At 43.3% G+C, this 15356-nt stretch overlaps 1 protein-coding gene across 2 annotated transcripts in view; it reads left to right on the plus strand.

Moving 5' to 3' along the window:
* Window positions 1-314: 314 nt before the first annotated feature.
* The window catches only part of APBB1 (amyloid beta precursor protein binding family B member 1), a 41214-nt gene continuing 26172 nt past the window's right edge, over window positions 315-15356 (plus strand). The window contains exons 1-3 of one of the 2 annotated variants that reach the window (XM_067466388.1): window positions 315-387; window positions 3821-3912; window positions 11178-11807. In XM_067466388.1, the coding sequence (XP_067322489.1) occupies window positions 11186-11807 (622 nt within the window). In that variant the 5' untranslated portion in view covers window positions 315-387; window positions 3821-3912; window positions 11178-11185. The remainder of the gene's footprint in view (window positions 388-3820; window positions 3913-11177; window positions 11808-15356) is intronic. The other variant, XM_067466389.1, reaches the window with a different exon arrangement.

Raw genomic sequence — 15356 nt, forward strand, 5'->3', positions numbered from 1 at the left:
ATTCCCTTCTCTACATCCTTCTTCCCTTCCTTCTTCTATTCCTTTCCTTCCTTTCTTACCCCCTCCCTTCTTCCATTCCTTTCTTTCTCTCCACCCTTCCTTCTCTTCCCTTCTCCAATTCCTTCCTTCCTCCCTTCCTGGGCCCTGCTGGATGCCCCCTGGGGTCCCCATTGCCAAAGGGGTGGGGGCGCCCCTTCCTTTCCCAGTCCAAAAGAGAGGGGGGGAGGGGGTGCCTCTTTTTGCACCACCACCCGCTCCCCCCGCCCAATTCTGCTCCTGCAGGGAGGGGCTGCCAGCCTCGGAAGCGGAAGCGACGCTCTCTCTCTCTCTCTGCCCCCCCCCTCTCCCTCCATCCTGGGAAGGCGCCTCCCTCCTCCTCCTCTGCAGGTACCCACGGGGTTGCCACGGGTGCCAGCCTTCCACGCTCCAAACCGGGGGGGGGGGGTGAGTGCAAGGGGGATTCCCTTTGGAGGGAGAGAAAGAAGCCCCCCCTTCCCCTTGGGGGGTCCTTTGAAAGGGAGGAGAGTGGAGGGGGGGGTGTAGGCAGGTGCAAGGCCTTCTTCCCAGCATGATGGCAGGGTGCCCCCTTCCACTGCTCTCATAGTGGGTGCATCATGCCCAGGGGTTGGCAATTGCACTCTTTGGCTATTATGATTATTATTATAATTAGGGGGGGGGGGGTCATGTTATTGTTATTCCATCACATCCTGGGATTTGCAATTTGTACTGTTTTGCTATTACTGTTCTTAGAGGGGCATTGCAATCCTTTATAGGGAGTTTAATCGTGTGTGCATCATGTCCAGGTTTTGCAATTGCACTCTTTTGCTATTATTACTATTATTGTTATTATTATTTATTAGGGGGGGGCATGTTATTGTTATTCCATCACATCCTGGGATTTGCAATTTGCACTGTTTTGCTATTACTGTTATTGGAAGGGCATGACAATCCTTTATGGGGAGCTTAATAGTGTGTGCATCATGTCCAGGTTTTGCAATTGCACTCTTTGGCAATTATGATTATGATGATGATGATTATTATTATTAGGGGGGAGCATGTTATTGTTATTCCATCACGTCCTGGGTTTTGCAATTTTCACTCTTTTGCTATTATTATTTTTATTGGAAGGGCATTGCAATCCTTTATACTATAGGGAGTTAAATAGTCTGTGCATCATAGCTTGGGTTTGGCAATTGCACTCTTTGGCTATTATTATTATTATTATTATTATTATTATTATTATTAGGGGGGAGCATGTTATTGTTATTGCATCACGTCCTGGGATTTGCAATTTGCACTGTTTTGCTATTATTGATATTGGAAGGACATGACAATATTTTATATTAATAGGGAGTTTAATAATGTGTGCATCATGGTTTGGGTGTTGCAATTGCACTCTTTTGCTATTGTTATTGTTTATTATTATTATTATTATTTATTAGGGGGGAGCATGTTATTGTTATTGCATCACGTCCTGGGATTTGCAATTTGCACTGTTTTGCTATTCCTGTTATTGGAAGGGCATTGCAATCCTTTATCTATTATAGGAAGTTTAATATTGTGTGCATCATGTCCTGGGTTTTGCAATTGCACACTTTTGCTATTATTATTATTGTTATTGTTATTGAGGGGCATGTTATTGTTATTGCACTATGTTCTGGGTTTTGTAATTGCACTCTTTTGCGATTGTTATTCTTGTTATTGGGGGGCATGTTATTGTTATTGCACAATGTTTTGCAATTGCACTCTTTTGCTATTATTATTATTGCTATTCAAGGGCATGTTATTGTTATTGTGCCATGTTCTGGGTTTTGCAATTGTACGCTTTTGCTATTATTATTATTATTGGGGACATGTTATTGTTATTGCACCATGTCCTGGGTTTTGCAATTGCACTCTTTTGCTATTATTATTATTGTTGTTGTTGTTGTTGTTATTGAGGGGCATGTTATTGTTATTGTGCCATGTTCAGGGTTTTGCAATTGCACTCTTGCTATTATTGTTATTGGGGGGCATTGAAATCTTTTATGGAGATTTTAATAGTGTGTGCACCATGTTCTGGGTTTTGCAATTGAACTCTTTTGCTATTATTATTATTATTATTATTATTATTATTATTATTATTATTGAGGGGCATGTTATTGCTATTGCGGATTGTTCTGGGTTTTGCAGTTACATTCTTTTGCTATTATTGTTATTGTGGGGCATGTTATTGCTATTGTGCCATCTTCTGGGTTTTGCAATTTCACTCTTTTGCAATTGGCAAATTATTGTTGTTATTGGGAGGCTTGTTATTGTTATTACATCATGTTTTGGGTTTTGCAATTGCACTTGCTATTGTTATTCCTGTTATCGAGGGGCATGTTATTGTTATTGCATAATGTTCTGGGTTTTGCAATGTTCTGGGTTCTGGGGGGGCATTAACATCTTTTAGGAAGATTTTAATAGTGTATGCATCATGTTCTGGGTTTTGCAGTCACACTCTTTTGTTATTATTATTGTTATTGGGGGCATGTTACTGTTATTGCATCATATTCTGGGCTTTGCAATTGCATATTTTGCTATTTTTATTCTTGTTATTGGGGGCATGTTATTGTTATTGCACCATGTCCTGGGTTTTGCAATTGCACTCTTTTGCTATTATTATTATTATTGTTGTTGTTATTGGGGGCATGTTATTGTTATTGCACCATGTTCTGGGTTTGCAATTGGGCTCTTTTGCTATTATTATTATTATTATTATTATTGGGGGGCATGTTATTGTTATTACATCATATTGTGGGTTTTGCAATTGCACTCTTGTTATTGTTATTCCTGTTATTGGGGCATGTTATTGTTATTGCACAATGTTCTGGGTTTTGCAATTTCACTCTTTTGCTATTATTATTACTATTATTATTATTATTATTGGGGGGCATGTTATTCTTATTTCACCATGTTCTGAGTTTTGCAATTTCACTCTTTTGCTGTTATTATTATTGGGGGCATGTTATTGTTATTGCACCATGTTGTGGGTTTTGCAATTGCACTCTTCTGCTATTATTATTATTATTATTATTATTATTGGGGGCATGTTATTGTTATTGCACCATGTCCTGGGTTTTGCAATTTCACTCTTTTGCTATTATTATTATTATTATTATTATTATTATTATTGGGGGACATGTTACTGTTATTGCACAATGTTCTGAGTTTTGCAATTGCACTCTTTTGCTATTATTATTATTGGGGGGGGGGGCATTAACATCCTTTATGGGGATTTTAATAGTGTGTGCACCATGTTCTGGGTTTTGCAACTGCATTGTTGTGGCATGAGAGGGAAGAGGCCTAAGGAGGCGGATTTGGGGGTTTACCTGGTTTGCAGGTATGGAGTATTGACCCCCCCCCCCCCCCCAATTTATCATTTATTGTAAGAGGCCAGCCCGTGAAGAGCATGCATGCACAGCAACAAAGCACACATCCCAAAGGCTGTGTGGGATTTCCATGGGATGTAACCTAGGTATGGGCCTTCTAAGTGTTTTGGACTGCAATTCCCACCATTCCTCACAGCCTCAGGCCTTTTCCCTTTCCTTTTCCGCTTAAGCGGAAAAGGAAAGGGAAAAGGCCTGAGGCTGTGAGGAATGGTGGGAGTTGCAGTCCAAAACACCTGGAGGGAGGGCCCAAGCTATGTCTTTAGATGGTGTTGCACTCCACCTTCCAACATTCTCCCAATTGGTATCCCAGCAGGGTATTGATCAATATAATAATACTAATGAAAAACCTTAATAATAATGATAATGATAACGATGTAACCCCTTCCCCTCTGCTTCTCTCCCTGCAGGCCCCCCTCCCATTCCAAAGGATGTAGTGGCTTCCTCCTCGGCCACCCTCCCCGCTGACCACTGACCGCTTGACTGCCCGCCCTTTCACCAGGTGAGACATTGGAGCAGGGCTAGGGGTCATTTGAGGCAGAAGGGCAGCCCATATGTCAAAGGTGGCATTGAGCATGTGCAGAGGGACAGCCTCTGGGTAATGAGGGGGTTGTTGTTGTTGTTGTTGTTACATAACGTTGAGCCCTATTGGCATGCGTGTTTATAAACTTGTATGTCTTTTAATATCTGCCTTTCATAGTATTTTAACTGTGTCATGCCCTGCCTTTGACCATTGAGGAGAGGCCAGTAACACATAACATGTATTAATTATTATTATTATTATTATTATTATTATTATTATTTGTCAATCTCTGAGTCTTAATCCAACTCAAGCACAACAAAAAAAATACTTTAGATTTCAAAAAGGTGTTTCTATAATACTGTAGAAGAATGTGGTTGTGTCACAAAATAATAATAATAATAATATATGAATAAAAATGTTCTGTTCGTTTGTGGGATTAACATAAAGGAAAACCCACTGGACGAATGGACACCAAATTTGGTCACAAGACACCTCTCAGGGCAACGAGTGACCACCACTCACAAAAACACTGAAAAACACAGCAGAAGAGACTTAAAAAGCCAAAAAAGCAAAAAAAATGCATTACAACACATGTGCAAAACCACATATATACACAAACACACATATATACACATATACACAAATATATACACACATATACGCATATATACACACACAAAACACATATACACAGAATATACACAAACACACATATATACTCATATACACAAATATACACAAATAGATACACACATATACGCATATATACACACACTAAACACATATACACAGAATATACACAAACACACATGTATACACAAATATATACACGCACATATACACAAATATATACACACATATACGCATATATACACACACAAAACACATATACACAGAATATACACAAACACACATATATACACAAATATATACACGCACATATACATAAATATATACACACATATATGCATATATGCACACACAAAACACATATACACAGAATATACACAAACACACATATATACTCATATACACAAATATATACACACATATACACAAATATATACACACATATATGCATATATACACACACAAAACACATATACACAATATATACACAAACACATATATACTCATATACACAAATATACACACACATACACAAATATATACACACATATACGCATATATACACACATATATGCATATATATACACACAAAACACATATACACAGAATGTACACAAACACACATATATACTCATATACACAAATATACACACACATACACAAATATATACACACATATATGCATATATACACACACAAAACACATATACACAATATATACACAAACACATATATACTCATATACACAAATATACACACACATACACAAATATATACACACATATACGCATATATACACACATATATGCATATATATACACACAAAACACATATACACAGAATGTACACAAACACACATATATACTCATATACACAAATATATACACACATATATGCATATATATACACACAAATCACATATATATAGAATGTACACAAACACACATATATGCATATATACACACACAAAACACATACACAGAATGTACACAAACACACATATATACTCATATACACAAATATATACACACATATACGCAAATATATACACACATATATGCATATATGCACACACAAAACACATACACAGAATATACACAAACACACATATATACTCATATACACAAATATACACACACATTCACAAATATATAAACGCACACATACGCATATTATACATGCACAATACACATATACACAGAAAGGGAGAAGGAAGGAGGGAGAAAAAGAGGGAAAGGAGGAGGGAAGGAGAGAAGGGAAAGAAAGATAGGGAAAGAAGGAGAGAAGGAAATAAAAAAGTGAAATAAGGAAGGAATGAGAGAAGGAAGGATGGAACCAAAGAGCAAAGGAAGAGAGGAAAGGCACAGGTAGAGAAGGAAGAAAGAAGAACAAAAGAAAAAGAGGGAAGGAAGGAGAGAAAGAGGGAGCGAAGATTGGCCGCAGCAACGTGTGGCGGGTACAGCTAGTAATAATAATAATAATAATAATAATAATAATAATAATAATAATGGAATGGAGTACGACTGTGCCACATTAAGTTAAGTTTGTCTTTCTTGGTCTTAATTTGCTTTTCATTACTGAATTTAGATATTAATATCAGGTCATCACAGTTTGTGGTGTGGTGGTAATAATAATAATAATAATAATAATAATAATAATTTAATTGAGAGTCTATTGTACTTAAATGGGCTTCGTAAAAATCTACCTACCACCTTAGCTGTCTGACCATTCATAAAATTTCAAAGCTGGCAATGAGTCTTCCTGTTGCAACTCAGAGTAGGCTTCACCTTGCTTCCAAACACCACCACACAAGAGCTGTAGTTTTATAGTTTATTGAGGAGAAAATCCTAGTCAAAGTAAAGAGTAAGCATTGCAAAATTCCAAAGATTAAGGTTAAAAGCAGAATACAGTTCCAAAGATCTTCAGGAAAAAGCAGGAGACATAATCTTATTGGCAAAGTTCAAACCAGAGTCCCAGGTACAAGCAAGGAAACATTTGCCCCATGAATCACCCTGCAAGAAATCCCAAGCGTACTGTTTTCCAGGCTAAGGTTATTCCATGAAGCTTTCAGGCTAATAAGCTACGTTGAACTGACGCTTTCACAGAGTTTCCAGGAGGCCTAAACACCTTTCTAACATCAAAACATTAGGCTCTCAGCATCATAAAAGCATTGCGATGACCTTTCACCGAGCTAGCCTCCCGTCTGCTTGCCAGACGCAAACTCCGCCTGACCTGGAGATCAAGGCGAGCTTCCCGGGTCAAGTCACTATCTACACTTTCGGTATCATTGTGGGAAGGCACCTGCTCGCTATTCCCTTCGTTCAAATTCCTTTCTGGTGAAAACAGCTGTGTTGAGACTGCACTGTCTGTGAGAGCCTCAGAAGCAGGCTCAGAGATTTGAGGCACAGACAAAGAGCCAGGAAGCTGAAACCCCACAGGAATCTGAATCCCATCATCCTCATTGTCAGAAAATAGCTCAGCCACAACACTTCCTTCACGGAATGGCTTAGTTCCTTATGGGGAGGATCCCCTGGCTGTGACCTTCAGCTCCATGGTTATTTATTTATTGACAGTATTTATATTCCGCCTTTCTCATCCCGCAGGGGACTCAGGGCGGATTACAATGTACACATACATGGCAAACATTCAATGCCATAGACACACAACATATATAGACAGAGACACAGAGGCTATTTAACATTCCAGCTTTTCATGAGGGGGAGCTGTTGCTTCACCATCCCTTTGTTGTTGTTGTTATTATTATATTTATTCAACTCCACTTTACCTCTCCCGTGGGAGACTCAATGCAGCTTAACATAAAAGCATCAGCTTACAATTTGAAATATAGAAATACGCAAACATTGAAACAGAATTAAATATAATCAGTATTAAAAATTCACAGCAAAAAACCCCCATGAAAACATGTTCAGAGTTAAGTGTTGCCGGGCTCCCAGGAGGCATGATACTGCGGAGGCCATTTTGCCTTGGTGGTCACAGGACGCCCAACTCTTTGTTTGTCACGCAAGTCAGATGTTCCCACCTCAACATCTTTAAACTTACTTGCCCAATGATGCACAATACTCACATCAACACAATCCCCATAGAATCATAGAATCAAAGAGTTGGGAGAGACCTCCTGGGCCATCCAGTCCAACCCCATTCTGCCAAAAAGCAAGAATATTGCATTCAAATCACCCCTGACAGATGGCCATCCAGCCTCTGCTTAAAAGCTTCCAAAGAAGGAGCCTCCACCACACTCCGGGGCAGAGAGTTCCACTGCTGAACGGCTCTCACAGTCAGGAAGTTCTTCCTCGTGTTCAGGTGGAATCTCCTCTCTTGTAGTTTGAAGCCGTTGTTCCCTTGCGTCCTAGTCTCCAAGGAAGCAGAAAACAAGCTTGCTCCCTCCTCCTCCCTGTGGCTTCCTCTCACATATTTATACATGGCTATCATATCCCCTCTCAGCCTTCTCTTCTTCAGGCTAAACATGCCCAGCTCCTTAAGCCGCTCCTCATAGGGATTGTTCTCCAGACCCTTGATCATTTGAGTCGCCCTCTTTCTCTGGACACAATATTCCAGCTTGTCAATATCTCTCTTGAATTGTGGTGCCCAGAATTGGACACAATATTCCAGGTAAAGTGGTCTAAACAAAGCGGAATAGAGCATGGGGAGAAGGACTTCCCTAGATCTAGACACTAGGCTCCTCTTGATGCAGGCCAAAATCCCATTGGTTTTTTTGCCGCCACATCACATTCCTGGCTCATGTTTAACTTGTTGTCCACGAGGACTCCAAGATCTTTTTCACACGTACTGCTCTCAAGCCAGGCCTCATTGTCCCCCATTCTGTCTCTTTGCATTTCATTTTTTCTGCCAAAGTGGAGTATCTTGCATTTGTCACTGTTGAACTTCATTTTGTTAGTTTTGGCCAATCATCTCTCTAATCTGTCAAGATCGTTTTGAATTCTGCTCCTGTCCTCTGGAGTATTGGCTCTCCCTCCCAATTTGGTGTCGTCTGCAAACTTGATGATCCTGCCTTCTCGCCCTTCATCTAAGTCATTAATAAAGATGTTGAACAGGACCGGGCCCAGGACGGAACCCTGCGGCACTCCACTTGTCACTTCTTTCCAAGATGAAGAGGAAGCATTAGAACAGCTTGCGTTCTCTGATGAATCTCCTTTGGAGTGACACCTTCTGCTTTCAAGAATTCAATGAGTGCACGTTGCTTAAGTTGCTTTGACCGACCATCTGCGCAGGGTTCCATACTTTGCACTTTAACAACACAACCACTCAATGCTAAAGCTTCCCTCCAAAATGGAACTATAGAGGAGAGTCTACTGAAGAAGCCAGTACCTGCCGCACACCAGTACTGCCATCTGTTGAGGAGTTATGAAGGTGGAGGCATTACTTTTCATTACATTTGGGGTGACACCTTCTGCTTTCGAGAATTCAATGAGTGCACGTTGCTTAAGTTGCATTGACCGACCATCTGCGCAGGGTTCCATACTTCGCACTTGAACAACACAACCATTCAATGCTAAGGCTTCTCTTCAAAATGGAACTATAGAGGAGAGTCTACTGAACAAGTCAGTACCTGCCGCATACCAGTACTGCCATCTGTTGAGGAGGCATTACTTTTCAATCAACCCTCATATGTACAGTGTGATCAGTTGCATCAACTGACATGATGTCCTTTTAGGAGAGATTTAAAACGGTCTTTCGTTCGGCCATGTGGATAAACTTCTTCAGCAGCTCATGACGTGAGAGCACACTCCAAACTCTCTCTCTCTCTCTGCTTCTCTCTTTTTCTCTCTCTGCACTTGCATAGCTCAAGCCTGAACAAAAATGTAACAGTATTCAAAATTCCCAGGCTCAGCCATCTCCCCGACCAATCAGCTTCATGCATCTTATTTTACAGTCGACACACACACACTCACTGGTTCCTTGCATTCTCCAACATATGTTGTATGAGACTCAAGATTGTGTATAGACGTTCACTGTATCGTCCCTTGGTTTGCATGTGAGGAGAGGCTTGTAAGAATTTGTTTATTAGGTTCTTGTGGGTTTTTTTGGGCTATAGAGCCATGTTCTAGAGGCATTTCTCCTGACGTTTCGCCTGCATCTATGGCAAGCATCCTCTGAGGATGCTTGCCATAGATCAGCGGTTCTCAACCTGGGGGTCGCGACTCCCAGGGGGGTCGCTGGGCCATTTTCGGGGGGTCGCGAAGGGGCCTCAGTTGGCCCCGCCCCCTCAAAATGGCTGCCTTGTGCCCGGCAGGAGCAAGATCTAGGGGAGGGAGGCTTCGTGCGGGGCCTAGCCTTGTTGAGCGAAAGATGCAGGTTCAAATCCAGGAAGCGGCATGAGCTTCCGCTGTCAGCCCCAGCTTCTGCCAACTTAGCAGTTCAAAAACATGCAAATGTGAGTAGATCAATAGGTACTGCTCTGGTGGGAAAGTAACCATGCTCCCTGCAGTTATGCTGGCCACATGACCTTGGAGGTGTCTATGGACAACGCTGGCTCTTTGGCTTAGAAATGGAGATGAGCACCACACCCAAGTCAGACATAACTAGACATAATGTCAGGGGAAAACCTTTACCTACAACTCCCAAATGACAAAACCAACCCTCCCCCCCTACCCCCACCAGTATTCAAATTTGGGTGTATCTAGTAATGGTGCCAAATTTGGTTGGGGGGGTCACCACAACATGAGGAACTGCATTAAGGGGTCACGGCATTAGGAAGGTTGAGAACCACTGCCATAGATGCAGGCGAAACGTCAGGAGAAATGCCTCTAGAACATGGCTCTATAGCCCGAAAAAACCCACAAGAACCGAGTGATTCCAGCCATGAAAGCCTTCGAGAATTTGTTTATTGTCTAAGGCTTTCATGGCTGGAATCACTGTTGTGTTGTTGTGTCGTTTCCGGGCTGTGTGATCGTGGCCACCCAGCCACGGCACCCCAATAGCATTGGTCCTGGATGTTAATGCTGTGTATATATAGAAGGTAAGGGGACCAAACCTGTAATAGAAACAACTGATTTTTGGAAATAAGTATTGTAATTGGCTGGTCGGGGGTGAAGGGTTAGCACTGGGTGATTGGATGTCATGAAGCAGGAGAATGAAATATTATAGGTATCAAGACATACATGTTCTGTACAATTGTTAATGGAAAGTGATAAGTATAAGAATGTTTAAATACCGAATATGTTAAAGCTACAATAAATAAAAAAATTAATTGAAAAAAAAATAGATAGGTCAAGTTGACTTATTTAGGTTAGTAGTTAGTGTATGAGTAGAAAGGGTGAGAGAAACCCAGTAAGCATCTCTACTGCAAAAGAAATAACACAAGGAAAGAATAAGCTTGTACCTGAAATAATGGGTTAAGGAAAGAAACACATTTTGAAGGAAAATAAGTTCAAAACCTGTTTAGTAAAAGGAATAGTTCTCTTAAGAGTTGTTTTATGAAATGTATTAAATGTAACCTCTGAAGAAATGTGCCTTTAAGAGCTAAGAAACACTGAAACCATCAAGCTTCTTCTATACTTCAATAAACTTGTTAGTTTCTTCTAAAAAAAAATAATTTAAATTTTTTTAAAAAAATGCTGTGATTTCCTCCTCAGCAGGAGCCATGTCCAGCTCGGTGAGCAAGCGTGGCGACCTGGCCAACGACAACGTCTGCCTGGGGCTGAGCCTCTCCGGGCTGGAGCCCGCCCTGCCCCACAAGGGCCCCCCTCCCCCCTCGTCCTCGTCCTCGTCCTCCGACTTGCAGGGGGTGGTGCTGGCCCCGCCCTCGGCCCCCTCCACCCTGGAGGAGCCCCCTCCAGCCAACAGCAAGTGGGTGAAGGACGGGCAGAACCAGCTGCGGCAGGCGGCCGAGCGCGGCCGCGACCAGAACCGCAACGAGGTCAGCCCCCCACTGCTGCTGCCCCCCAAGACACTCAACGCCCTCCTGATGGCGGGAGAGGAGGAGGAGGAGGAAGAGAAAGAGAAGGACGAAGACGAGGAGGAGGAAGAGGAGGAGGAAGAGGAGGAGGAAGAAGAAGACTCCACGCCGGTGCAGAGCGAGGCTGCCACAGAGTCGGAGGAGCACAGCTCGGAGCGGGCCGCGGTTCCGCGGGGGAACGGCGGGGACCAAGGCCGCAGCGCCAGCCTCCTCTTCGGGATGCGGAACGGCGCCGGCAGCGACGAGGACTCTAGCTGGGCCACCCTCAGCCAGGGAAGCCCCGCCGGGAGCTCCCCCGAGGAAGCAGGTGGGTGGACGGGGGGCCGACGGGAGGGAGGGAGGGAGGGAGGGAGGGAGGGAGGAGCCCTCTACTAGGTTACTCAGTATTTACAGCAGACATAGGCAAACATTCGGTGCCTTGCAGTCACAGACAACGAGGCACACAAACACAACCAAAGGCAAAGGCTTCCTCTTTCATTTCCGGCTTCTGGAGGCAGCGCTCAGCTCTGGTTCTGGGAGAGGTGTCCTCCATTTCCAAGCATGTGTTGTCACCTCCTGGTTGTGTGTAGGTTACTCAGTATTTACAGCAGACATAGGCAAACATTCAGTGCCTTGCGGCCACGTACAACAAGGCACACAAACACAAACAAAGGCAAAGGCTTCCTCTTTCATTTCCGGCTTCTGGAGGCAGCGCTCAGTTCTGGTTCTGGGAGAGGTGTCCTCCATTTCCAAGCATGTGTTGTCACCTCCTGGTTGTGTGTAGGTTACTCAGTATTTACAGCAGACATAGGCAAACATTCAGTGCCTTGCGGCCACGTACAACGAGGCACACAAACACAAACAAAGGCAAAGGCTTCCTCTTTCATTTCCGGCTTCTGGAGGCAGTGCTCAGCTCTGGTTCTGGGGGAGATGTTCTCCATTTCCAAGCATGTGTTGTCACCTCCTGGTTGTGTGTAGGTTACTCAGTATTTACAGCAGACATAGGCAAACATTCGGTGCCTTGCAGCCACGTACAACGAGGCACACAAACACAAACAAAGGCAAAGGCTTCCTCTTTCATTTCCGGCTTCTGGAGGCAGTGCTCAGCTCTGGTTCTGGGGGAGATGTTCTCCATTTCCAAGCATGTGTTGTCACCTGGTTGTGTGTAGGTTACTCAGTATTTACAGCAGACATAGGCAAACATTCAGTGCCTTGCAGCCACGTACAACGAGGCACACAAACACAAACAAAGGCAAAGGCTTCCTCTTTCAGTTCCGGCTTCTGGAGGCAGCGCTCAGCTCTGGTTCTGGGAGAGGTGTCCTCCATTTCCAAGCATGTGCTGTCACCTCCTGGTTGTGTGGCTTGCAAGTCTTCTTGGAGCGTCTTTTGCCTTTTCCCGCCGAGGCAGTACTTATTGATCTACTCACATTTGCATGTTTTTGAACTGCTAGGTTGGCAGGGGCTAGGGCTAACAGTGGGGGCTCACCTTGTCCAGCAGATTCAAACTGCCAACTTTCAGGGTTCCCTCGTAGTCCGAGGATGATGGTCCTCCAAGTGTCATATTCTGGTGGTGGGTCCGTAGGTGGCTGTGGAGCCCTATTCTTGATCTGCATCTTCTCCCGCAGTGAGGGCATCGGTTTCCAGGTGGAAAGCGGTTCCAGTCGGGGTTGGCTTGATGTGCCTTCCTCTTGGCACGTTTCTCTCTTTCGCCCTCCATTCGTGCCTCTTCAAATTCTGCAGCACTGCTGGTCACAGCTGACCTCCAGCTGGAGCGCTCAAGGGCCAGAGCTTCCCCGTTCTCAGTGTCTATGCCAGGTTTTAAGGTTGGCTTTGAGCCCATCTTTAAATCCCTTTTCCTGTCCTCCAACATTCCGTTTTCCATTCTTGAGTTCGGAGTAGAGCAACTGCTTTGGGAGACGGTGGTCAGGCATCCGGACAACGTGGCCGGTCCAGCGGAGTTGATGGCGGAGGACCATCGGTTCAGTGCTGGTGGTCTTGGCTTCTTCCAGCACGCTGACGTTTGTCTGCCTGTCTTCTTCCCAAGAGATTTGCAGGATATTCCAGCGCTGATGGAATCGTTCCAGGAGTTGCATGTGACTTCTATAGACAGTCCACGTCTCGCAGGCGTATAGCAGGGTTGAGAGGGGAATAGCTTTATAAAAAAGCACCTTGGTATCCTTATGGATGTCCCGATCCTCAAACACTCTCTGCTTCATTCGGAAAAATGCTGCACTCGCAGAGCTCAGGCGGTGTTGAATTTCAGTGTCAATGTTGACTTTGGTGGAGAGATGGCTGCCAAGGGAGTGGAAATGGTCCACATTTTCTAATGTTACACCATTAAACTGTATCTCTGGCATTGGAGAGGGATTGGCTGGTGACTTTTGCTGGAAGAGCACTTTGGTTTTCTTGATGTTAAGTGAGAGGCTGAGCTTCTCGTATGCTTCTGCGAAGGTGTTTAGAGTGGCTTGTAGGTCTTCTTCTGAATGCGCACAGACGACGTTGTCATCAGCATACTGGAGTTCTATAACAGATGTTATTGTAACCTTGGTTTTGGCTTGTAGGTCTTCTTCTGAATGCACACAGACGACGCTGTCATCAGCATACTGGAGTTCTATAACAGATGTTGTTGTAACCTTGGTTTTGGCTTGTAGGTCTTCTTCTGAATGTGCACAGATGACATTGTCATCAGCATACTGGAGTTCTATAATAGATGTTGTTGTAACCTTGGTTTTGGCTTGTAGGTCTTCTTATGAATGCGCACAGATGACATTGTCATCAGCATACTGGAGTTCTATAACAGATGTTGTAACCTTGGTTTTGGCTTGTAGGTCTTCTTCTGAATGTGCACAGATGATGTCATCGGCATACTAGAGTTCTTTAACAGATGCTGTTGTAACCTTGGTTTTGGCTTGTAGGTCTTCTTCTGAATGTGCACAGATGACGTTGTCATCAGCATACTGGAGTTCTATAGTAGATGTTGTTGTAACCTTGGTTTTGGCTTGTAGGTCTTCTGAATGCGCACAGACGACGTTGTCATCAGCATACTGGAGTTCTATAAAAGATGTTGTAACCTTGGTTTTGGCTTGTATGTCTTCTGAATGCGCACAGACGATGTTGTCATCAGCATACTGGAGTTCTATAAAAGATGTTGTAACCTTGGTTTTGGCTTGTATGTCTTCTTCTGAATGCGCACAGACGACGTTGTCATCAGCATACTGGAGTTCTATATGTTGTAACCTTGGTTTTGGCTTGTAAGTCTTTTTCTGAATGCGCACAGACGACGTTGTCATCAGCATACTGGAGTTCTATAACAGATGTTGTTGTAACCTTGGTTTTGGCTTGTAGGTCTTCTTCTGAATGTGCACAGATGATGTTGTCATCGGCATACTAGAGTTCTTTAACAGATGCTGTTGTAACCTTGGTTTTGGCTTGTAGGTCTTCTTCTGAATGCGCACAGACGATGTTGTCATCAGCATACTGGAGTTCTATAATAGATGTTGTTGTAACCTTGGTGTTGGCTTGTAGGTCTTCTTCTGAATGCGCACAGACGACGTTGTCATCAGCATACTGGAGTTCTATAATAGATGTTGTTGTAACCTTGGTGTTGGCTTGTAGGTCTTCTTCTGAATGCGCACAGGTGACGTTGTCATCAGCATACTGGAGTTCTATAACAGAAGTTGTTGTAACCTTGGTTTTGGCTTGTAGGTCTTATGAATGCGCACAGGCATACTGGAGTTCCAAAACAGATGTTGTTGTAACCTTGGTTTTGGCTTGTAGGTCTTCTTCTGAATGCGCACAGACGACGTTGTCATCAGCATACTGGAGTTCTATAACAGATGCTGTTGTAACCTTGGTTTTGACTTGTAGGTCTTCTGAA

The sequence above is a fragment of the Anolis sagrei genome, chromosome 3, assembly GCF_037176765.1.
Source record: "Anolis sagrei isolate rAnoSag1 chromosome 3, rAnoSag1.mat, whole genome shotgun sequence".
Classification (NCBI taxonomy): Eukaryota; Metazoa; Chordata; class Lepidosauria; order Squamata; family Dactyloidae; genus Anolis; species Anolis sagrei.